The 25,576-nt window shown below is 41.8% G+C and overlaps 1 protein-coding gene across 10 annotated transcripts in view; it reads left to right on the top strand.

The window, feature by feature from the left end:
* Positions 1-25,576, top strand: part of fcho2 (FCH and mu domain containing endocytic adaptor 2) — a 56,257-nt gene that overhangs the window by 7,071 nt on the left and 23,610 nt on the right. For 9 of the 10 annotated variants that reach the window (XM_083930492.1, XM_083930497.1, XM_083930490.1 and 6 more), the window contains exons 2-8: positions 2,551-2,642; positions 9,378-9,452; positions 9,565-9,706; positions 14,315-14,467; positions 14,687-14,791; positions 16,799-16,897; positions 23,517-23,613. In XM_083930492.1, coding sequence (XP_083786618.1) covers positions 2,551-2,642; positions 9,378-9,452; positions 9,565-9,706; positions 14,315-14,467; positions 14,687-14,791; positions 16,799-16,897; positions 23,517-23,613 — 763 coding nt within the window. The remainder of the gene's footprint in view (positions 1-2,550; positions 2,643-9,377; positions 9,453-9,564; positions 9,707-14,314; positions 14,468-14,686; positions 14,792-16,798; positions 16,898-23,516; positions 23,614-25,576) is intronic. The other variant, XM_083930495.1, reaches the window with a different exon arrangement.

Genomic DNA, 25,576 nt, shown 5'->3' with positions numbered 1-25,576 from the left:
GAGTTAAATAGTCTCAGGAAACAGGTGGCAGAATCAAGAGTGAAAGCCGTTTCACTAATGCTACGCTTTTGTTTGCTTAATAATTATAACTTCAGTTAAGAGTGAAGGATCTGAGTCCACGTAGTAGCTTTTGTTTTGTTTTTTCCGCAGAGCTCTTTCAGTGAACCACTGTGTCGCCTGAACCTTTAGTAATGCTGTTTATTAAATTCTGCATTTAATAGCAGGTGAGGCTCCATCAGAGCTTGCCTTCTCCGCGTCTGACTGGAACCACTCTTCCCAGAAAACGCATTAGTGCATATTCAGCCATGACGTAAGCTGTCTCGTTGCCAGGATATTACCTACATTTCAGCCTAAAGCACACAGAGTCTCCTCCTGTAGTCTGTGCACAGTGCGCCACAGCCAGAACGTTCACGTTAGCATCAGTTTCTTGTCAGGGATCACATTGGCACGGACTGAATATTGGACACTTTTCCTTTTTTTTATGAACTCTGACTGATTTTCAAGCTGTCTGAGGCTGCAAACTGTGCCTTTGCTCAAACAAACCAATGATTGACGTGTGTGCTAACCTCTCAGCGTGTTTTCCTCCCTTTCAAGGCCGGGCAGGGAGTTAAGAAGCGCTCCGTTTAAATCTGAGCATAAAGAGCACTTCTGAATTTCACTGTGTGTGGTTTGAATATTAAACACCCAGTGCGAAGGATTTCATCAATGAGTGTCCAGAGGAGGACATTGAGTAACTGTGCCACTCCAGTATCACTTCTCCCTGCCTCTGCTCGTGTAGATCCTGCCGCACAATCCTAAACTAGCTAGTAGACATATTGGAGATTTGTAGTTATAAATCACACACATCCCAGGCTTTAGACTATGTTCTTTCCTTCTGCTTTGTTATGTTTTTGCAGGATCAATCCCACTATTGTACCTGCTGAAAAAGTCCAAAAAACGCCCTGAGCTGTTTCCTGTGTTTGTTTATATTTTTCTTTTGTATTCAGTGATATCACATTCCACATGAGCACAGCCGTAACACAGAACGGACCCTCTTCCTGTTCTGCTCTGTCCCGAGCCTTGTGTTTTCGCTCACTTTCGTCACTTCCCTGTTTTGTCGACCGTTTCTGTGTGTTTCCTATAGTTTGGGCAGCGTTGTGTAGGTTATGTAAGGTTAATTGTTACGGTCTGCGTCCCACCTTCCTGTCTTGACATCTAATGCATGCAGTCGTTTGCATATCACGCTGTATGCCCCCAGCAGGGTAACTGCTAAGCTTGTACTTTTGTTATAGTTATCTTGTTACAGCAGGAAGCACGTATCAGTGGTCTGTTCCCTGTGGTGGACTGTGGTAGGCCGGTGAGCTGTAGCCTAGAAAAGGGACGCTTTCCTTTTAATGTCTATTTGCTCTGTCAATAAAGCCTTATTGGAGCTACCTCTGAGCTTTATTTTGACACAAACTTCCTGACCTTTCATCCCTGTCAATGTGGAAAAACAGAGATTTTCGAAATCAGCACCGGTCGCTGTAGCTTGTGTACAGAACTGCTGACAGTGGATTGCTCCAGGAACCAGGAAGTGTCTGTGACCGTCTCGGGTTAAGGTGAAACCAAACAGATTTAGACAAGAATGAGGATGAACTGGTGTGAACAGAGGTGGTGTTCACTTCAGCCTGTTTTAGTCGAAGTATGAGTTTCCTTCTTTGTCTTTATTTGGAAGATGTCGGAAAACTATTCCAATCCAAACCCTCAGTGGTTATTATTGTTGTTATCTGTTGGACAGTAGCACCGTCATGTGTCATTCAACAAATGACATAAAATATAACACATATTTCCAACTGACTCCAACAGCTTACATTTCTTCTGAGATGAAATAAGAAAATAGACAAATAATAATAAAAAATAAATGAATACACGCTGTGCTATGGATGACAGACAGCCACTGAGGCAGGAATAAGACCATGACTGATGGGTTTAAGTTGAATATACTGAATTTCTCTAAGTTGTGGACAAAACAAGACATTTACGGACGTCATCTTGACACTGATCAACATTTTTCACAATTTTCTGTTATTTTATAGACCAACAACTAAATAATCGGTATAAAATTAGTAGTAAGATAAGTAGTAGTAATAGGAGTCACTGTATCTGTTAAATAACAGTGTAGTCATTTATAATCATCAAACATTTTCTTAAACGTAAACCCAACATTTTTCATTCATATTAATTATTCAGAGGTACCTGCATTTTTTAAAGCATCGGTGCAACTGGACACCAGTTTCCGAGTGGCATGGTTACAGCAACACACACACACAGACTATCTCTTACATCATATGCCGTAGCCGTAGACGACTCCACCACAGTTTTAAACAATTTTTAAGACCATCTATCACTCTCAGAAATGGCAAAGATGCTGCAAACGCAGCTCGAAGCTATGCAGACAGTGCGAATGCTGCTGATAGAAAAAGCCCTCGCGGTAATGTCTGATCTATAACCGAGGCTCTGCCGTTTGTTAGACCTGGTGCTTTGGTTCGGCCATTAATCCATCTGCATTTCTTTTGTGTCTCCGAACTGCAGGGTGACAAAAACAATGGCTTTGATGTGCTCTACCATAACATGAAGCATGGCCAAATTTCCTCCAAGGAGCTGACAGACTTCATCAGAGAAAGGTAAGACACCCAGGTGTGATACACATCGGTCAGTCTTATTCTGAGGAGGTGGTGGTATTTCCGCATAGTTAACAAGATGTTAATCCACTGCATACAACACATTACTCATTAACCTGTTGTAATGCGTCTGCTTCTCCAATACATGTCTTACCTGTTGTGGCTTTCTTTGTATCTAAATGTACTTCCAAGTGTGCACAGGCAGTTCCTGTTCCTTGTGTTGTACCTGTAGTTACACCCAAGTACTTGACTGAGACCGCAGCTTAACTCCTTTCTGTATCGGCCTGATCGCTATGGATGCACGTCTCAAAGTTACTATAATTACCAGCTGCGTCAGGGATTGTTTTTATTGTTTTGGTCTTGGAGACACCTAGTGTAGAAGGAAACTAACACAGAGGCGGTTTTGAGTGTTTTGCCAGGTGTTTATGTGTTTGTCTGTCTGTCTGCGGACAGAGTTTGTCCCCACAATAGCATTACAACTGTTTAAGATGCAGTCAGGAAACTTAAAGGTGTGTAGTTGAGATCAAATAGAAAGGTTGAGTTTGAAAATGGGTGTGATCCGAGCAAGGGCACCAGAAGTATCGAGGTAGGAAGTACCTCCAGTTTAGGCGCCTGGTCCAGTTTCTTTCAATAAATGAATTATTGATTTAGTCCAAAAACCCAAATATTTTCAGTTCACTATCATACAACAGAGAAATCCACACATCCTTAAATCTTAGAAGCTGAGGATTTAGCATTTTTGCTCTACTATTGCTTGAAAAATGACTGAAACAATCAATTATTAAAACATTTTTGCCCATTTGTTGTCTGTTAACCAATCAGTTAATCAGCTAATCATGCCAGCTCTACTTCTAACATCAACATGAATCTTTCTGATGGAGATTCTTTATATTTATCAGGAAAATAAACTGTAAATTTAGTCAATAAGTGCAATATTTTGACTAAAGGTGCATGCAAATGAGTGTAGATGTTATGCAAACTTTAACCGTAACCCACCATTAGCGTATTATATTACACTCCTTCAGTGTCTGCGGCTTGATAATACCATAATAATACTCTTTTTAAACTCTTCCCACCTCCTCAGAGATGTGTCAGAGGTGTGCGTCTAACCTGCCACATGATAGATGGTCGACCGCTGGAATGCAGCAGCGGATTCCACTGCACTCAGTCACTCAGACACTATAATAAAACACCTGGTGCAGGACTCGATATACTCCATCAGCTGTGTTTATTGAAAGATGTTTGGCAAGTTTTATAAATAATGATTGACTGGCGTTTAAAATGTTTAACATTATGGCTCAAATTCTTTCTTTCTAAGAAGAAGAAGAAGAATTACTTTATTGATCCTGTAACAGGAAATTCAATTTTTTCACTCTTATTATTAATCATGTTACACACACAGGCCTGAAATACACACGCATGCACAGACAGGACCTATACATGTAATTAATGGAGAGATGTTAGAGCGAGGGGGCTGCCAGTGGACTGGCGCCCCGAGCAGTTGGGGGTTCGATGCCTTGCTCAACTGCACCTCAGCAGTGCCCGGAGATGAACTGGCAACTCTCCAGCCTCTCTCTACGGTTATTCTTCTTCAAAGAGAAGACTTTCTGCTGCTGAATGATGCTTCTGATTGCCAGTGCACCGCTTGTGAAGCTCACAGTCACTGTTTAAGCCGTTGAAGCTCATTTGCTGTAATAATCATCTTTCAGTTTAAATATTACCTCTTCGCAGCCTGCAGGGAGGATTTTCTTCATACTAGACTATACAAACGATTAATACATTATTCATGAAGGAGAGAGAAGTTCAGATAGATAATGTATTGAGTTGTACCATAGTTGCTTATATTGCTTAGGGCTATCTTAATTCGAATCACTCTGGGAAAGTTTTTTAGGCTGGTTTGGGTTTTTCACTTCACAGACAGAGCGTTCATGTTTTTTTTTCCCCTTCTGAAAAATGACACTGTGGCTCCCTCTGGTGGAGAAAGGAGATTTGTGCACTGTGTTAATATTTTCCCAGTAAAATTGCTGAACAGAGCCCCCTTTTGTAAAAGCATTTAAGGCTAAACAATATTAGCAATCTCCAAAAGGCACAAAGAAACGCATCCATAAAATCTCTTTTAGGTTTGTTTGAGTTATCTGCAGCGAAAGATGGACAAATACAAGCACACTACTGTCTCATTCTCAGTTCCTCTTTTATTCTAAGTGGACTCAAGTGGTGATGACTGACAACGTTTAGACCACAAATGATCTTCTCCAGTTGAAAAAGTGACATGAAGAAGACTAAAAATAACACATTGTCTGTATCTTTCACCTGCATCTCATAAAACGTGTCCCAAATCCGTACATCATACCGACTCTATAAAGAATGTTATAGCAGTTAGTGTACAAGCAACAAATCACTTTACCATTTCATACTTACAGGAAATGACAGGAAAATACATACATCAGACATTAGTTAAACTGTCACTGGCAATTAAACTTTTCCAAAGAGACAGTGAAATGTTATTTCTTGGAATGTCTTTTTGTCTTGCAAGATCCTTCTTAGGCTCAGGACCAGTCACAATTCAATTCAATTTTATTTAAAGTGCCAAATCATAACAAAAGTTATCTCAGGACACTTTACAGAGTAGGTAAAGACCACACTCTATGACTTATTTATGATTTACATAGACCCAACAATTCCCCCGTAGAGTACGGTGGCGTTGAAAACCTTCACTATAACAGACAGGAACGTCAGACAGACCCAGCTCTGTGGAGGACGGACATCTGTCTGCACCGGAGAGAGGAAGAAAAGGAGAGAGAGAGAGAGAGAGAAAAGACAGACAGAGAGAGACAAAGACAGACAATTCATGTGGATTTCTCCAGCCGTGAGGAGAATATTACTTTTATACATTGCATTATGGGAGACTAGTGTCCATCAACAGCCCACTAAAGAAGCAGCTTTGAGTGATTGAAGTTCATTTGTCATCGTGTGTATCTTCTGTTTCCAATGTAAAGAATGAACCTTCACCGTCAAGACCGTCTCCGGTTAAAACAACATTTTGATTGAAAACGTTTTGACCACATAGAGTCTTCTTCAGGTCAAAACCTTGTCAGTAATAAAAGAGATAACAAATAAGATCTTAGCCGACTGAATTATAATCAGACTATTGCCTAATTTCCACTGCATGGTTCAGTTTTGCGTGACTAGACTTCACTCAGCACAATCTTAGTATCATGGGCTTTTCTCATACGTATACTCTTCGTTTTCCACTGCCAATAGCACCACCTCAGTGTAGGTGGGATTATAAAGGTTATTGTCATAGCGACGCACGTGAGACTGCCGTGACATCATCTTTAACGTGACACTCGCATTTGATTGGCCGCAAATTCAGACAAATCAGTGATCTGCACTGTTTGAACTCCACCTTCTCACTTGGAACCTGGACTGAGGTGGTATTAAAAAATGTACCCGCTATTATCCTCAACTTTTGCAAACAGAAAAACAGAAAAAATGTGAGGCTGGTTGTGGAGATCCATGCCATCCATGCACTGGAAATGCTGCGTAAGATCCTCCCTGCCTTAAGTCACATCAGAATCAGAATCAGAATCAAGTTTATTGCCAGGCAATTTTCATTACAAGGAATTTGACTTGATTTGACAGTGCCTACATAAATGTAACCATGAACACAAGCAAACTAAACATATAGCATTGAATTATATACGTGAAATATAAGTGAGTGTATTTGCATGACCAGTGCAGGTGGTAGTGTGCAAGTTGTGTCCAGTGAAAAGGGGGGGGGGGGGGGGGGTTAATATAACACCTGTGATTTGGGTACGTTAATATAACGTATGAGATCCAGATGTCGTTAATATAACGAATGACCGTTAAGTGTCTTTAACAGAATTCCAAAGCCTGATGGAAACTGTTCTTGTGGCGGGAGGTTTTGGTCCTGATGGACCGCAGCCTCCGGTCCAGAGGGGAGAGGTTCAAACAGATAGTGTCCAGGATGGGAGGGATCAGCAGCTTTCTTCCTTTCTCTCCTCAGGGTCCTATCAGGGTAGTTAAGGCCCCAACATTACATCTTATTCATTTAGGTTATGTTTAATCCAAAAATTACTTACAAAAAGTGTAACCACAAAGATCCCACCTATACACTCATCAAATAAGCAAAAGTGCTTCAAGAGCTACATCTTAAAAAAGAATGAAAATAAAAAAGAGAGAGACGCTTATTTGGTCAATTAGATTTTCTTTTATAACAGTTTGTGGCAACTAACACACAATACACAACCTGCAACACATGAAATCGGAAACTGCGTGAGTAATATAGAAGTACAGCTGTAAATAATCCTCACTGTAACATGTACTGTATGTGTCCCTGCTGCGCACAACAACACACAATTGAAACTTGCACTTGCAAAAGTGCTGGTCCAGAAGCATGCAGAGGTTTCCCCGGGGCACTTTGTCGGTATTTACGACATGCTAACGTATAAAAATAAACTGCCATTCTGGGCTCACACTAAGATGTGCAAGAAGGTACGAAGCCTATGATGCATTTCTAGCTTGTCCCATCCTCTGTGTTGTTGTGCTATATCTGCCTGTGTGTACCTGTGTGTGTGTGTTTATGATGGATATGTGTATCTGTATGTGTGTGTGCACATTTGTCCCGTTTCCCCCTGGGTGACCTTGCTTCTGTGACGTGACTGCAGAGAGAGGCTGGCTAAATGAGACATGCATAATTCAGGCTTTCACTATCACACTGCTGCAGTCTTTTTCTGTGTGTGTGTGTGTGTGTGTGTGTGTGTGTGTGTGTGTGTTTTACTCCTGTCACTTTGATGCAGAAGGAAGGAATATAGAGGGAAATTGGGAAAAGCAGGGGGTTTAAACACTGGCTGCCACTCTCTGTCAGCTTCGACGTGAAGTTTATGAACACATCACAAGCCAAACCGCACTCAGTTGCCCACACACGGCGCATGTGGTCAAACATTTATGTTGCAAGTTCTAAGTGAGAGTTTTTGTCCGGGATCTTCACTTGCTTAGTGACATGCCCTATTTTAGCCAAAACCTACTTCCAAATACTGAACTTTGTCACACTATAAAAGGGTTTCAGAGAAGAAGAATTACTTTATTTGTCCCGCAACGGGGAAATTGAATTTCTTCACTTTTATTATTAATCATGTTACACACATACAGGCCCGAAACACACACACATGCACTGACAGGACCTATATACATGCAATTAAGGGGAGATGTTAGAGCGAGGGGGCAGCCAGTGACCGGCATCCTAACACTAACCCAGTTGGACCTCGGCAGTGCCCAGGAGATGAACTGGCACCTCTCAAGCCACCAGTCCACACTCCATACATGATCCACATAGGGACTTGAACCAGCGACCCTACGGTTCCCAGCCAAGTCACCTATGGACTGAGCTACTGCCGCCCCTTAGGTAGTAGAGCTGTACCAAAATGTTTGACACTTCCTTCGTAACGTTGACATTCAAACGTCTGCCCCGTTCTTGTGAATGTGATATCTCAAGAAGCCCTGGAGGGATTTTCTTCAAATTTGGCACAAATGTCCACCGGGACTCAAGGGTGAACTAATTAGATTTTGGACATGCATAAAACGCATTCATAACACAATAATTCCCATGCTAATTATGACAACATTTCACACAAATGTCTAACAGGATGAAACAATGAAGGTATTTTATACACGAAAGGTCAAAGGTCAACCTCACTGCGACATCATAATGTTTCAGTTCATTATTCAACGCCATTACCCAGGAACAGAAGACGTTTGGTCAGATAATGAATTGGTGACGCTAATCTTGAACCTGTGCTGCTGACTGTAAAGATCTGCTGTGCTGCCGATTTGAAGATGTTTGTGAAACATCCATGTTTCCTTCAACTAGTTTCCTTCAACTAGTTTTTAGTATTAGTATAAGGGGGTATTTCTGTACAGCTGCAGATAAAGATTTACCTACACTAATATTATTAGTATTATACTACAGTAAGGAACTTTATATAAAGTGTTACCAACACTATTTGTAGAGTTAGAAGCCATTAGTGGCTGCGTAGGATTGTTTCTGACTCATGAGATCCAAACATTTCCAATAACCATTTCCAGAACTTTGCAAAAAGTCAAAAAAAAAGCCTGTTCTGTTTTGTTTTACTGCCATTTCTTTTTCTATTTCTTTTAACAATGCTATCAGCTTCAGGGCACAATTATTATTTCATTGTTTACGCCTTTATTGGATTAGCCTGCTGCCGTTATGTAATTTTGTTGACAAAACTGACGAGTCATATTCATTAAAGAAGGTTGATTAAATTAAAAAAACATTTTTTTAGAAGATGACATCTTAAAATATGACAACAGTACCATAACAATAATAATATATACAAAACAAAACAGTAGAGAGAGCAGAGTTCTCTGTCAGGTAGAGGTGAGAGAGTTATTATATAAAGTGATGGAAAGATTTCCTGTATCTGTTGCTACGACAGCGAAGCTGAAGCAGCCTTTTGGAGAAGGTGCTCCGCTGTCTGACCAGTGTGAGTTGGAGAGGGTGGAGAGGATCGTCCATGATGGAGAACAGTTGTTTCAGTGTCCTCCTCTCCACCACAGCCTCCAGAGTGTCCTGTTTGCAGCCAATCACAGAGCCAGCCTAACTGTTATCTTGACATTATCAATATTTTGTGATCACTAATGATGCAACAAGCAACTTATGTGTGTGTGTGTGTTTTTTTGCTCTGTCCTCTGTAGGAGTACTATTGAAGAGGCCTATGCCAGGTCTATGACCAAACTTGCCAAGTCAGCAGGCAACTTTTCTCAGCTCGGGTGAGTGTAAACAGCTTTCTTGTTTGAAGAAGAGAAAAAAAAATGAATGAATGAATGAATGTAAGAGGTTCTTGCCGTGTGTTAGCCTCTGAAGTGTTATCCTTCATCACAGGACTTTTGCCCCGGTGTGGGATGTGTTCAAGACCTCAACGGAGAAGCTGGCCAGCTGTCACATGGAGCTAGTGAGGAAACTACAAGAACTAATAAAAGAGGTCCATAAGTATGTGGAAGAGCAGGCCAAAGCACACAAAAAGGTGAGTAGATTAAGAATAAGTAAACTGTAGCATTCACATTCAATATTGTCTCAACACGAGTCGTACAAAAAACCTCTCCAAAATGCAAAGTAACACAACAATGGACATACATTTTGGTCAGTACTAGGGATTCATATTTTCAAAAAATATGCATTTTCTTTCCCAGGAAGTTATTAACCAAGATCAGCTCGGTCAAAATGAATTGGTCATATTTCAATCAACACTAAATGAAGCAAGGACAAATATGCATAAACTTATGGGTTTCCAAACTGGCTGCTTTGTTGTTTTATTTTGTGGTTATAATAATTATCAAGGTGAAAGAATATAATTTATGTTCATCAACATTAGAATGAACTTTACATAAACGTTGCTTGCAGCTTTATCTCCGTTATGGCTGCGAGGAATATTAAACATGGTTCATTCCCTCATGGTAGTGATTTTCTAGTCCTTCTAGGGTAGTGTGGTGGTTAGCACTGTCGCCTCACAGCGAGAGGGTTCCTTGTTCGCATCCCGGCTGGGGCCTTTGCGTGTGGAGTTGGCATGTTCTCTCCGTGTCTGTGTGGGTTTTCTCTGGTTTCCTCCCACAGTCCAAAGATGTGCACATGTCAGGTTGATTGATGACTCTAAATTGCCCGTAGGTGTGAATGGTTGTCTGTCTCTGTTCGTCTCTATGTGTCCTGTGATAGACTGGCGTCCTGTCCAGGGTGTACCCCACCTCACATCCGATGTCAGCTGGGATCGGCTCCAGCCCCCCGTGACCCCGACAGGGACAAGCAGTTTAAGATGACTGAATGAATGAATGAAAGTCGTTCTATTAAGCTGAGACGGATTCAATATTTTGTTAGCTTAAAAGGATGTATGTTCTTATGTGTTGGGTTTACGTCTAGAACGTAACTAGATTGTCCTGCTTTCCCATTAATATATTTCTCTGGAAACAGGAAGTAATGTGGATGTTTTAAACCCTGGTCAGTACCAAAAACTCTGTCTGTCACTCCTTCTCTTGAACTGTTTTCTTCCAACCACCTCAAGTACAGTAGTCCACTTCTCCAGTGTTACGACACGTTTATCTTCATCATGCTAGAGACCTACTCTCACCTCTTTTTTCCTTTTACGAGTTGTTTTACACCCTAGTTATTGTCCCTGGAGTGAAAGGGGGCTAGAAGTCAACCCTCCACAAGAAGATTTCACCCTGAGAAAACGTAGTGTTATTTTATCAAGCATTTCTTTCGTACACCTGACCCTTCTATCTCCCCTCTCCGCCGAGACACACCATCCGCTCAAATCTCACGCATGAAGCCACGGAAGACAAAGTAAATAGGAGCTCAGAATCAGTGGGGTTATGTTTGTGCTCTCAGCCTGACAAAGATGCTGTCACAGTGTCTCTCTGTCGCCTCCCTACGCTCCCTCTGCCTCTCTGCTTTTGTGTTTCTTGGCTGACTCGCAGACACAGTGCATACTGTAGTGAAGCGGTGTGAATAACGCTAAACAAACACCCATCTTGGAGCGGGTGCTCATTATGTGTACATAATGTATTTTTCTTACTTCACTGATGTTTATATTAATCCATAAATGTGTCGAACTGAATAACAAAGAGGGTTCAGTGATGACGGTGATGAGTAAAACAAACGACCAAGCGTGCTGTGTGGCCACTGATTATATTTCTCTTTTTATGCCCTTCAAATAAGTCAATGTGAAGAGCTATGCAGATGGAACAAAGGTGATCTATTAAGAACAAATGCAGAGCCTTATACGTTTTTTTAACAGCCACTATATAGCTTTAACTGCTTCCTGCTGCACCGTGCAACAGTTCTGCGTCACATGCTGGAGAGTGAAACTGAGGGACTGCAAAAGTGTTTTACTCGACCAATAAAGGACCTCTGTCTGCACTGACATTGTGTGTGATAGTCTGTTATAAACAAGAGGATTCCAGGATAATTGTTGACTTTGTATGTTCAACTATACACAGTGGCGGGGCAAGGGTCCTTTGGGGCTCCAAGCAAGAAATTTGTGGGGGCCCCACCCCATCCCTCCACAGTGAAAAAAATTGTTTTTTGCACACAATTTCTGGGACATTTGATATGTATACTGAAAATAATACTTTAGAAGAGATTAGGGGTTCTCAAAGTGAATTTCAGGGAGGAACAGAAATTCTTAAAACCCTACGCCTATCAATAATTGTTGTAAATTAACTGACACCAACACAATATAGAATATGAACTTTTTTTATTACAAAAAATAGAAATCTGAATGTTGTTAACAATAAAATAAATACAAAAATAAAATTGACTGTTCACATTTGGGTCTTGATGGAGCTGGTGACAAAAAAGAAAAAAAAACAACAACAGGGTATATTTGTTATAAATAATCTTTAATAGCATGGGCTAATTACAGCAATTCTTGTTGCAGTTACTATTATTGTCATTGTTATATGTTCTCTATGGAAGTAAAAAAAAATTATTTAACTCACAGTCATCTGTGTCAGCAGTTGGACTTGATCTCTGATCATCGGTTGGATGTTCCTGCGCAGGAGGTTGGGAAACCACTGTGCTGCTGGAGGTGGATGTTGATGGAACTAAACTCAAAAAACAACAACAGGGCATATGAGAATCTCTAAGGGCAGGCATATGATTATGTATGTGCACAGCATTTTCTACTACTACAGCTTAATACTACTGCCATGAAGAATATTAAGGCATAACATTATCAATTGTGGAATAATGAACTTACAGTTGTCATCATCAGGGATGGGAGGGGGAACGTCATCCTTCCCTGGATGTGTTGGTTTTAAAAAAGACAGTAATGATCCTGAGGAGAGATGAGAGGGAAACATATTGTTAAGTTCAACATGTATTATGCACTTGATGTACTCTTGTGGTGGGTGCACATATCATATGTACTGCCAAACACATATTTCTCCCTTTCTGGCACTATGAAGTTCATCTCATCATTATGCAAAGCTTATCATAGAAGGTGTACTTTAGTATTACATACTACAGTGGAAACCGCTTATAGTGATCACGTTGGTCCAGAGCCAATTTGATCACTATAAGCGGTTGGTCGCTATAACCGAATTCTTATTACAGTATTTCACATTTTTTATGCAGAATATTATCTAAACGCCATTTGTATCGTTTTTCAATGATAACAATTGCACGAAACGAACCGTTTCAGCATTTACTGAATTTTATTATGGTTTCAAACACATTCGTTTCAAATGCTCCTTTTGAGAGGAACCATGCAAGTTATATTACTGCGCAGTGCGCAGACATAACTCATAAATACATAAATACAAATACAGTAACTTCTTCTGTGCGTCGGCTCTGCCGTGAAGCCGGTGCATTTTTTTAAAACAAGTCTTAAAATAAACTTTGAAACACTGTTTCATAGAACAACAACATAGAAGATAACAACGGCATCAAGAAGAGTTAAGCTACGTCTGTTTTGTGTTGCGGCTCCGCTGCGCCGCGTTAAGAAGTCACTTCACATGTTTCCATGGATCAGTGTTGTCTAACACCAAGTTCACTGGTTTTTCAAAACGATAAAAAAAAATCTGTCATAAGCCTTGAGGAGACGTTTCTCATCAGGTGGCAATGACTTCCCTTTTCCAGCCATGATTCACGCGCTTGCTGCCGGTGTCAACTCCTTACATTAACTAGCTGTTAGCTCACTCATTAGCTAGCTGTTAGCTCACTCATTAGCTAGCTGTTAGCTCACTCGGCAGAAGCAGACGTCCAGCACGTTTTCATTCATAAAATGAGAAAAAAAATGAACACTATAAGCGGATTTCTCGATCACTATAAACGAATTATTTAAACAGCATTTGTATAGAAATGATTCTGTCCCAAGCCTTTTGATCCATATAAGCGGTTGATCACTGTATTAGGCTGTTGTTGTTGTTGTTGCTGTTGTTGTTGTTGTTGTTAGACTGTCTGCCTCACTAAACTTTCTGTTGTTTTCTGCTGGTTGAGACTGGAGAGTGGTGCACATCTCCTCCTGCTAGCTAGCTTCATGTAGCTGTGTCATGTTACGCATTCGTCATAGCTTAGTTTTTAGCTTATTAGCCGCTATGGAGTCCGTGACAACACAACACAGTCAGTCAGAAAAACATAACAATGCACTTACCACTGTCTTACTTTCGTTTTTCCTCCCTTTCCTTCCTCTGTTTTTTCTTTTCTGCCCCGCTGGGATAACTCCTCTTCATCTTTTCGCAAGCGCGGAGCTCGGTGTAAGTGGGCGGAGCTCAGTGCTAAACAAACAATCAAACCTGCGGTTCGCGCTGATTGACACAGACAGCGCCGACGGCAGAAGTGACGTGGGGGCCCCCAAGGGGGGTTGCTACGGCGCTTTTTCATAGTAAATGCCCGTTGTTGTCGTTGCTGTGCCGTACATTAGCACTTGGGGCACCGGTCACTGGGGAGGATGCCCAAGTGGGGGCCCCCTGGAAGCCGGGGCCCCAGGCAATTGCCTGGTTTGCCTGTTGGCAAGCCCCGCCCCTGACTATACAAGACTCAACTCCATAGTTAGCAGAGCAATGGGTGACACTTGCACGTATTCTTCAGCCTGTTGTTGGCTGAGTTTCTGTACTGTAAGACGTTTGTGCGTTTTTAGACAAAAGAAGAGGTGGCGTCCACCCTGGAGGCCGTACAGAATATCCAGACCACCTCTCAGGCTCTGCAGAAGTCCAAGGAGATCTACAATGCCAAAACTGTGGAGCAGGAGCGCCTCCGCAAAGAGGGGGCCACCCAGAGAGATGTCGACAAGGTGGGGAGTTCACATTCGCACGTACACACACACACACACACACACCCTCACATATAAGCATGGTTTGGTAATAAGGCATGATGAAGTGCCTCAACATTCCAGTCTTTACAGGAACTTTAACCCCAAACGCTTCTCGCCTTCAGATATTAAGTGGAGCTCGGTTGGAAAATGGAGAACATATACTGATGATTTGCCATCTGTCTGTTTATATTTTTGCAGGCTGGAGTAAAAGCCAAAAAAGCCACAGAGACCTATAAGTCATACGTGGAGAAATATGCCGCGGCCAAGTCAGAGTTTGAACAGAAGATGGCAGAAACTGCACAGGTATTGTGACAACGGATTTTCTCTCTTCTGCGTGGATTTCACTTTCATACTTGAACTATATATTGAGTTTCTACTAGAACTAGTTTATATGCTTTAATGTTCAAAAAACATACACTTTTTCTCCTACTATCACCCTCTGTCTGAAACAATACGTTTTAGCGCCTGTTCTTTTAACCCCCCTTCCAAAAAAGCCCAGGTTTTCCGCATCTGCATTTTCAGCATTTCTGTACCATCATTGCAGCCGGGGAATGACTGTAACAGCACTGTAGCAGCACTTTCTACCTATATATATAGTATAGTTAGATATCACAACCATACAGACGTACTGAGTTTCTGAATACGGGCTGTGTGCGTTTCTCTGTGGGTTGAAAGTTTTGATACTCTCACAGTGTTTCTGTAGACTTATAATGAAATATGTCTAGTGTCTGTCTCTGTGGCATGCAACACTTTCATTGGGTAATCTGTCATTCCCGTGTGTGCTCCACGTTTCGTGCCCTGTATCATCTCCAGATTGTGTTTTTTCCTTTCCTAACGGAATCGTTGTGGAAAAGCCCTGATTGGATCCATCTGAACAGACTGATTAGATAAACTCTAAATTAAAATCAGATCAACAGAATTTGGCCTCCATATCCTCCTGCACCGCAGCAGCTCCGCCACCAGAAATGGTTCCAGTTAGCCTGGAGTTTTTTGTTTTCCCCTTGAAAAAGCGCAGTTGCAGCCCTGCTTCCCCGGGATCACAGTCTATACGGCTCATCTCAAACGCAGTGCATGTGGACATGAGTTATAAACACTGAACACATGTGCTCTCTGACATCACCGGGGCTCCTATATGTGTGTTCTCTTTGTCTGAGTGTGTCTGCAAGTGGGTGGGTGGGTGTGTCTGTGTGTGAGCGTATGCTAGCTGTTATTAGTCTTATTTGTGTGCATGTCTCTGTAGTGTAGATGCAGGAGTGGAGGCTCTTTATCTGTGTGTTTTGTGGTTCTATCTTCCTCTGCATCCTCACTTTGATTTTTCCAGTTCATGATTATTTATAGTCATTCTTCTCGGTTAACCTCAGAAGCCCAGAGTCAGACTTAAATAGAAGTAAATACTAGCATTTAAAGTTGTGATCTACACCATACTTCTGCTCAAAGCCAAACCCTCGACAATGTATCTCATGAACAGAATAATTGACCGTGTCTGTGTGCGTGCGCGTGTGTGTGTGCCATAGACTACCCAAACAGAGACACAGGAAGTGACAGGGACAGAATAAGGAAGTGAATTTTCCTAGGCTGTATTAAGCCGTTATCTATTCTCTCGTCAAAGCCCCCAGACCCCACTGACAAAACCAGGCATTTTAGTTTGAAAAGTTTTCACGACACCGGTGTTGCTGGTCTACCGCTCCTAATCTAAAACATTGAAGTCTCAGGGCGGCCTCTAGCTCACCGGGTAGAGCTCACACCACATATAGGCTCAGTTCCTGGCAGCCGTACGGGTTCCAATCCGAACTGCGGCCCTTTGTGGCGTACCCCTTTCCTGTCAGTCTTCACCTGCTCTAAGAGAATGGAAATAAAATCCCTAAACTAACTCAAAACGAAACACCAAAGTCACACAAACAAACTAACCGATCAAGGCAGTGATAGATCAGAAACCCCTGTGTTCTGCAAGGTAAAAATACTGTTTTTGTCAATGTAGTTTGGTAACTTTGACAAGAGCACAGAACAGCTTCAGTTCCCCCTGCGTAAACTAAAATGGTTGTACGACTGCAAAGTAGAGTGGTGAAAACACTGTATATACTGTATATCTTATAGCATATTGACTGCCATCCACTGTAGCTAATACACCAACTATGGATGAGTACCTCATACAACCCCACTTCAAAATATCCGAACCCTCCCTTTGATGTATTTTTGTTTTCATGCCTGCGTAATGACACTGACACTATGATGCAGTTTTTTTGGCATCCAGTTAACTTCAAATGATCCGTTGAGTCGCTGCGCCGTAACTACCATCTCCCTCTGTTACAGAAATTCCAAGACATTGAAGAAAACCACATTCTCCACATGAAGGAGATCATTCAGTCATACTCGCAGTCCGTCGAAGAAACACACAGTCAGATTGGAGAGGTGAGTGTACACACACACACACACACACACACACACACACACACACACACACACACACACATACTCTCAAACATTCCTGTGGGTGGAGTAGGTGTCTTGTTGACCTGAGGCTCTGCTCATTGGGTTCACTGTGTGTCATTTCAATTAGTGTCGTCTTTGATCTCGCTAATCGTTTAACTGAGAACCAGGAAATGGTCCATTCAGCCTTTTATGCCGAGCAATTAAAAACTGATCAAAACTCCCTCTCAGCCTATCTAAAACACCTCCAGAAGTCCAAACACTTGCCAAACACTGTGTGTGATAGTTAAAAGTGTTTCACAGGCTTGTTTGTTTCTGGAAGAGTGTGTTTAGGTTTGAGAAAATGGCATCAAGTTCGATCAAGTCCAACTGAGAAGATTTTCAAACATCAGTCCCAGCTTAATTAGTCAGTATTTAACATTAACCAGAGATTTCTTCTCATTTATTTATTCAGCAATCATACTTACCAGCACCACACAGAATAACTCAAGACTAACTACAATCTGCTGCTCTGTTCTCATTAATCTGCTGCTCCGTACTGATGCCGCTGTAGTTCTCGTTGAGCCCATAGAGGGCGACAAAGCTCCACCGAGAGCGTCTCAGTCCAGCCTGCAGCTCCTGCGGCAAGCTGGAAAGACCGTGGAGCGACAGGCTACCGCAGGTTATTCAGCCCCACTGCTCCTGCGTCCGAGATGGGCAGAGCTGCTGCCTGTTGCTGCTGAGATAGATTAAAAAACTGCCTGAAGTGGCAGACTAAGAAATAGCGATTTGGTGATAAACACTCTTCAGACCAGGCTGTGAGTGAATTTTCTTATCACATAGGGGCAAAGGAGAATGGCACCAGTTTTATCTCTGCAACATTTTGCTTAGTCACTCCACACCCACGGGCATTCATGCTGACAACACAGACAAAATCACACTTTTGCATACACTTGCATTTAAAATCTAGAATATTGTGGATGCTGTTATATTTAGACATTCACACGCACGCATGCACGCACGCACGCACGCAATCACACTAAATATATATACTGTACAACCCTTATGCAGTATTATTTGGAGTTATTTTATTAGTATTTGTGCTGCCTTTTTTATTTAAGCCTGTATTTTTGAGTAGTAGAGTCTTTTTTAAAAGGTATATATTTTTTTTACCATGGGGCATTTTGAGGGGTACAGAATAAAAGTATTGCTTTTTCATAAAAAATATATTTAGTCTGCATTAATACTTTAAAAAATGGTTTGACAATGACTTTCTGTCACGTTCTGTTTACATTGTACCAGCCAATAGCGTGTTGCGGGTTGCCAGGTTTGTCTCTTGTTGGGATACAGAAACAAGGAATCCTTTTGAGTTGAGAGCTAGCCAACTAATCGATTACACACCACTCAAAGAAAGACTTCCTGTTGTAAAATGAATTGATTAGTTGAAATTAGTCGTTACCCTGTACGGTTCATCACTGACAGAGTGAAGTACTGCAACACCGGAGGGAAACGAAAGTAAACAGACTACCCTTTATGAGGTTTTCAATGGTTGAATATGATATGTATGCTAAGGGATTGCAGATAAACTGAAGGCATACAAGTACATTACAATTATCAAAGGAGGTCACTGAACGTTTACCACTTATATTCACTCTAACATCACAGTATGCACCGGCTCAAAAATACTTTACTTTCTCTTAAAGAGCCTAAATTGCTTATTTTTTGGTTGTTTATATTGATAAAAATTATTCAGCTTTAATGATTTTTTTAAGAATAATTTAAGATTCATCCCATTATGTTTCAACAAATTCACAAAATTAATATACAAAATGTTGGATATATTATTTATTTATCTTGCCAGAAATGATTTACTGTGAGCTCCTGGAAGTAGGCTTGATAGTCCTTATCTGTAAGGAACTCCACCATTATTTATGCATCCAGGTCTGCGTACAGGTCCTGTGGAGTACTGTGGCATATGTGACAAAGTTGTGGCACCAGAGGAAACTCTGATGAAGTGATGCACTTGAGGTAAAAAGTCAGTTGGGGCTGAAGACTACAAGTTTGAAACCACATCCGAGGTTGTGGAGTTAGGAAGAAGTTAGCTGACAACATCTCTGTAGCCTGCTCCTCATTGATTGAAACTAGTCTCTACTAGAATTACTAGGGCTGTGCATTAATTCAATATGATTATTTATCATCTTTCAATGGAATCGTATCGTTAAAATCCTACATCGAGATATCGGGATACACATTTTTGTTGTCTAAATTGATAATAACAAACTCATACTAGAGCAGATTTTTCAGAAAACCTGATGTGAAAGAAATTTAGTTCATATTTTGCACTAAAGTTCCTCAAACCCTCAGTAATGTTAATTTGTGACGTATTTAAATCACACAGGCATATACAAAAAAATAGCCTTTAACATGTAGTTATTTCATATAGAATATTTATTTATTTATTGAATTACCAGAGAACAAACTATATTGTTTTATGTCCTAAGCACAACTAACCTGAATCTCTGAAATGTCAGAGAGAGAGAGGGAGAGGGAGTGTGTGTGTGTTACACCCCCAGTGAAGCTCCTCGCTGGCAGGTGAATAGCAACAGCAGAGGACTCCACGTGCATCACTTTATCAGAGGAGACACGTCCGTCTTCACTCCCACCAGGTCAACAGTGGAGTTAGTGGTGACTTTGACTGTTGTACAAGTCCAGTGTTGGAGCTGCTGTCAGTCCACGGGTATTAAACTACCAGAGACAGGTGATTGCAGGGAAGTGCAGTGCATGAAACCGAAGGTGTCACTAAAATCAAGAAGTAATCATGTCAACCGTGCAGGTATTTTCAGACAAGGCTCAGCCAGTGTCAGCTCAGCGGGCGTGACGGATAAGCGGGTTAGAAAGGATGAGAGGGAGAAAGTGAGCAGTGTAGAGAAAGGGAAACACAGTGTAGATATATCCATCGAAAGAAGTGTTGTTCACAGAAGAGCAGGTGTATCTGTTAGGTTTGCGTGCTGTGTTTGTTTTTGTAAGTCAGCATGTGTGTGTGCGGGGATCCCTTAAAGGCAGATGCATGTTTCGACGAGCATGTGGTTGAATCAAAAGTCTCCCCGGGACGAGGTGTATGTGTGTGTGCGAGCGGCGAGCAGAGCACGCAGGTTGATGACATTACTGCCCTCCGTCATGGAAGCAGCACCTGACAGATCGCGTGTGCTGCACTGAGCATACTTCCTCACCGTGGCAACCTCCTCCCTGCAGCCCCCACCTCCCTCACATCACCCTCCCCCCTCCCCCCCTCCCCAACATCCTCTCTCCTGCCAGGGCACAGAAGACTAATGCACTCCACCTCGCCACGGGGGCCTGGGGGGCAGACACATATGTGTGTGTTTGCGTGTGTGTTTGTTTGATAGAGGAGCCACTCTGCTGCTTACAGTATCACGCACATCTAAATGGTTTGTTGAGGTGGCACAGTCAGCCGCTGCTCTTCATCCCCATGCCTATACATCGCTTTCACTTCCCCTTCAGTAGACACACAAGCACACATGCACATCCAAAACAAACAAGCAAACAAACACTATCCTTCCTCCGATACTGCCCAAAGGGCATCGGCAGACCACAATGCCAACAACAATGATTCAAGCTGACACAATAGAATCATAGTAAAGTACATTATGTCTCCGCGGGGCAATTACAAAATAAATGTCATAAATATGAACTCATTTGCAGAGAGAACTAACAGCAACAGTCTGCATTTGTCCTGTGTATCATAGTGTGATAACAAATCACACTCAACACGATACACTAATCCCTGCGAGTTGCGTGTATGGCATGACATAACTGAAAATGAATGTTGGTTTACTGAACGCTGAAGGGCAATTCCCCCAGCTAGGGATGAAGTTTTAGTTGCATAGCAGAGAGGATATTGTAGAAAATCAATTAATTACGTGAATCAACTGACATTAACGCTATTCATAAGACGGATCCAGCCTCTTTTGATTCATAGGAAAAGTATAGATGAGGGAGTCTCTCTTTTAGTCCTAGATTACGGTGATATAATCTACAGACATGCTGCTGCTTCCACTCTTAAACCCTTAGACTCACTTTCGCATTCTGCCCTCAGATTCATTTTCGGGGATGCCCATGACGTTCAACATCGCGTTCTGTATTACGAAGTTGGCAGGTGTGATAAACATGTATCTATTTATTGGGAATTCACCAACCCAATATATAACGTCTCTGCGGGACTCTACCAAACTTGCTGTATGAATTCTGTTACGATTCAAATTTCATGGGTTTATGCTGAACTTGGAAAACCTGCCCTGTGCACCAAACACATGAAATGATCTGCAACACACTAAAAATGGACACTCACTCCCCCTGAACAACTGAAGACGCACCACTTCACCTCAGTTTGCAGTTCTCTGTATCTCCACAGCCTTGCAAATGAGGCAGACTTCAGTGATTTCCGAGGCTTAAATTAAGGATTTAATGAATGAATGGATCACGATGCATCGCAGGGCTCTGAGATACCAGGAAAGCACGACCCTGGGGGTGAATGAGACGGCGCAGGCATTTGTTTTGTTTGTGCATCTGTTGTGTCTCTCCCTCTCTGTCTCTCTCACTGATACACGCACATACACAGATTATTACTCCATAAAGTAGGTGAGTAGCACTATCTAGGACCTAGCTTGTTTTGTTTTTTTACATTTATCTTTTTATTTAATTTAGACATAAAACATGAAAAAACCTTCAATATTACTTTAAAGGAAGAACCATCTTACATATGCATCAAGACAGGACAAAAACACACTGAATTTGTTCTGTTGTGATACTGGTTAATAGAGCTGTATGCTATGAAAGTGCAATGTCAGCACGTTTTGAACAAATTAAAGAAAAACATGCATGATTTGTGTAAATATCTTATTACTTTGTCGTTACAATGGCGTTCCATTTGGTGAAGTGTGCATTATGACTCGTTTAGGACGTACAATACTTTATTATCTTACTTTCACCTCAGCATCAATGGCTACAACTCACCCACAACTGAAAATGTCTCATACTTCTTAGCGAGGCTCAGAGCATGGCATGCCATAATACATTATTTACTATGTGTTGTTTCATCTCTGCTGGTGAGTTGGAAGGTGGCTGTGCTGCCAGGACTGGGCTCTGTAGTTAATCTCACTTGGTTAAACACCTCCGTCAAGTGTCGAGGACTGGCAGCCGTTTTGCGTCAGAGAGGTGGACCACAGTAAATGGCCCCAAAGAAATGTTTTCATTAATTGATTGCAGTGAATATAAATGATGGATAAATTGAACAATGAAGTGTGTAAATTCTTAACCTCAACACAGAACGTATCAAAAATTCACCAGACTCTGCTGTAGTCGAGCTCGTACTCTGGAGCCCGACCAATACGGGAAATCTGAGACCGATATTAAGAGGGGGAAACATTCACAGATCACTGATATGGAGGCTGATGTAGTGAGCTTTTGAGCTGGAATGAAAATAGACTTTTTCGATGTGGATCGTGCACAGATGTGACTCTCATAAGGCTTCTTACTCAAACAACTAACTTTATTAAAGAATATTTAACATTATTAGACACAAAACACACAATATATTACATAGTCGACCATTTCTAGACATGAACACTGATAAAATAAAGTAAACAAATAAAGTAACAATCATTTTTATTTATTTTATTTTTTCATTTATTTCAGCAGCATTCATTACAGCAGCATTTGCACAAAAAACGGCAACATTTGATGCAATTTGTGCCTTAAAAGGAGCGGGAAGAAGAGAAAATCTCATGTATACCCCACCCCTTTTTCTCCTCAAGTGTCTCAAACAGAATGTGTGTCGTCACTTCCTGAATTTATGCAAATAAATGTAAATAAACTAAAACACACACACAAAAAAAACAACACCTTACATAATGTTTAGGCAGCTGATCCACTTGAAGTAACTGAGAATTATTATTATACTTTTATATTCGATCATAACGTCGTTTAGCAAACAAGATGATGATAAACAAGTAACAAACCAAAAAGCAACACATGTGAATGTCAAGACAACAAGTCCAAGATGGTAATGAAGACAATTATTGATTTAAGATCACCCTCCTTATACATATTGTGACCAGATGAAGCGTTTGTACAGTCATTTAAATTTGTGGATGCTTTGGCATTGCTTGAGCTGGATATCCAGCATATTCCACAGCGTCACACCTCGTACCGACACACAAAAGCCTTTGCGAGTAGTTTGGATCTTTCAAATTCAAATTCAAAAAACTTTATTTGTCCCCGGGGGGCAATTCAGGGGTAGAACAAAGTTTCCGTAACCCCTCAAGTTGTAAGCATTATCTCTTTTTTCAAAGAGTTGCAGGTTAGGCAATAATTTACCAAATGCTTTGTAAAGAAATATCATTGTGGTGTACTTAACCAAATTTAATTAACCACATTTGATTTAAATAAAGAACTTATATTGGCACATATTAGACACATGCACATATCAGCAGCTACTGATGAATACCGATCTTTGATACGTCTAATTCACCTGTGCTGCTTTGTTTTCCCATGTGCTTTCTCCAGCAAGTCATTAACTATAATTTATTGTTTTGGATCTTTTTAGGTCCACAATGAATTTGTGAGGAACATTGAGAACACCTCAGTGGAGAGCTTAATACACAAACTGGCAGAGAGCAAAGGAACGGGCAAGGAGAGACCAGGTAAGCCTCCGGAGTCCTGTGTGTTTTATTCTAATAACGAATGCTTGTCGGTGTCTGTGTGAATACATGAGTGGTCCGGGGGAGCAGGGTCTTCTGCCTTTCGGGGGAGGGTGGGTGGGGCTATAGAGAGGGGCAATTAGAAGTAAGAGAGGGCCATCAGAGTCAATCATAGTAATCTGCGGTAAAGGTAGGCAGGCTTGGCATTCCAGTAAGCATGTGACACACAGGGGGCTTTGCTGTGCTCGCAGACTAAGCAGGCAGAACCAACCTTTTCAGGAGGTCAGAGCTCAACAATGACTCTTGTGTAAACTTTGCCATGCCACAATAATCAAGGGAATACTCCTCAGACTCCTTTGGCTTTACCCCCCTCACCTCCCTCCTTTTCACACACACACGCACATACACACACACACACACAAACACACACTCACTGCTCATTCATTGATAGTTTGTTTTTGTAACGCCATCAGAAATGTTATTTTCACTGATATCGATCAGTGTGTAAAATCTAATGCATGCGAACAGCTTATAGCCCCGTTGTAAATATCCAATTACTTCACTAGTCCCTGTACTTGTACTACATTACGTCAGGTCACAGACACAAAGGGTTCACCTCTGCTGTGTTTGTGTGTACACAAATGGTGACCCCTGTGTCCAGACGCTGTGTCCGAGGAGTGGTGGTCTTCATTTGTTTGGACAGCAGAATTAATTGAGGCTAAAAAAACGGTCAGAAAATTCCTCTTGTATCAAGCTGTTCATTAGGGATTGCGCAGCAGCCCCGGCCCTGTCAGAAAAATAACCTGTCTGTCCCCTGATTAAATAGCTGAACGGATGGCCGGTCCAGTGCCTTTAGAGAGAGAGAGGTTGAATAAACTTTCTATTGCGGAAACAATCCCAAAGAGACACGCACACGCTGCGAGGCAGGGGGGTTCGGAGTGTTCAACGATATCCAGCTGAGCTGTCAACTGGCGGTGGGCCAGACACGCAAACCCCCCCCCTCCCTCCCCTCCCTCCGCCCCTCTCCCACTCCCAGTGCCATGTGAAGCATATGCAATTTAAAAAACCATTCTCCGCTCATGCGTGACTGCATGCTTCCCTCACAGAGAGTAGAAAGAAAAGAAACATCTTCCCCTGTATAAACAAAGTCGTCTGTCTGTTTAGGGGATGTTTAAACGGTTCCTAATGTCTGCCCAGGTTTAGGTAATATTCATGTGTCTGGTGTTTGGACTTTTTTTTTGCAGTTGGTGAGCATAAATATTGTCAGATGCAATCGCAGGATGCTAACGGCAAAGAGTTCCTGCTCTGCCTGGGCCCTTACGTACATCCACAGCGTTTGTTAAACATCCCAGAGCTTGAATAAAGAACGCCGTGTGTAATTTTCCAGTAATTGCCCCCCCCTTTCTTTTTTCTGGGTCCTTTTTGGTTACATTTGTTTGACAACATCTCCAACTGATGCATTTAATGAAAGATGATGTCAAATGACATAACTGATTAGGTGCTTCCTCTCCGAGAAAAGATGCCCCTCATGAGTTAAAATATTCTCACCTGTTTTATGTCAGTGCACCGAGCGAACGGAGAGGATGAAATTACCGTCTCTCTCACTTCCTCCCATGAGAGAAAGTCCTTGAATGAGCATGCCAATTTTGTTTTGATTGGCATGAAGCTCTCTCTCTCACACACACACACACAACACACACACACACACACACACACACACACACTCACACAGTTGTTCGTGCCGTCGTTGTGTATTCGCCGGCGGTGAAGAGGCCTGATATTGCACAGTAGAGTAGATCGGTCATTGGTGTACTTTATCCACTTCACTTGGCGTGATGCATGCCTCTCGTGACTCGCCGCTTCCCTGCGCTTCACTCAGCATTGCACACGCCAAACAATGCGTCAATTCTGCTCGCGACTGGCATCCTCTGGGGAGAGAGCGCGTTGGACTGCTGCTACTGTATAC

The sequence above is a fragment of the Echiichthys vipera genome (assembly GCF_963691815.1).
Source record: "Echiichthys vipera genome assembly, chromosome: 16".
Lineage (NCBI taxonomy): Eukaryota > Metazoa > Chordata > Actinopteri > Perciformes > Trachinidae > Echiichthys > Echiichthys vipera.
The sequence above is the reverse complement of the archived record's forward strand: the minus strand, read 5'-3'. Positions and strand labels throughout refer to the sequence as shown.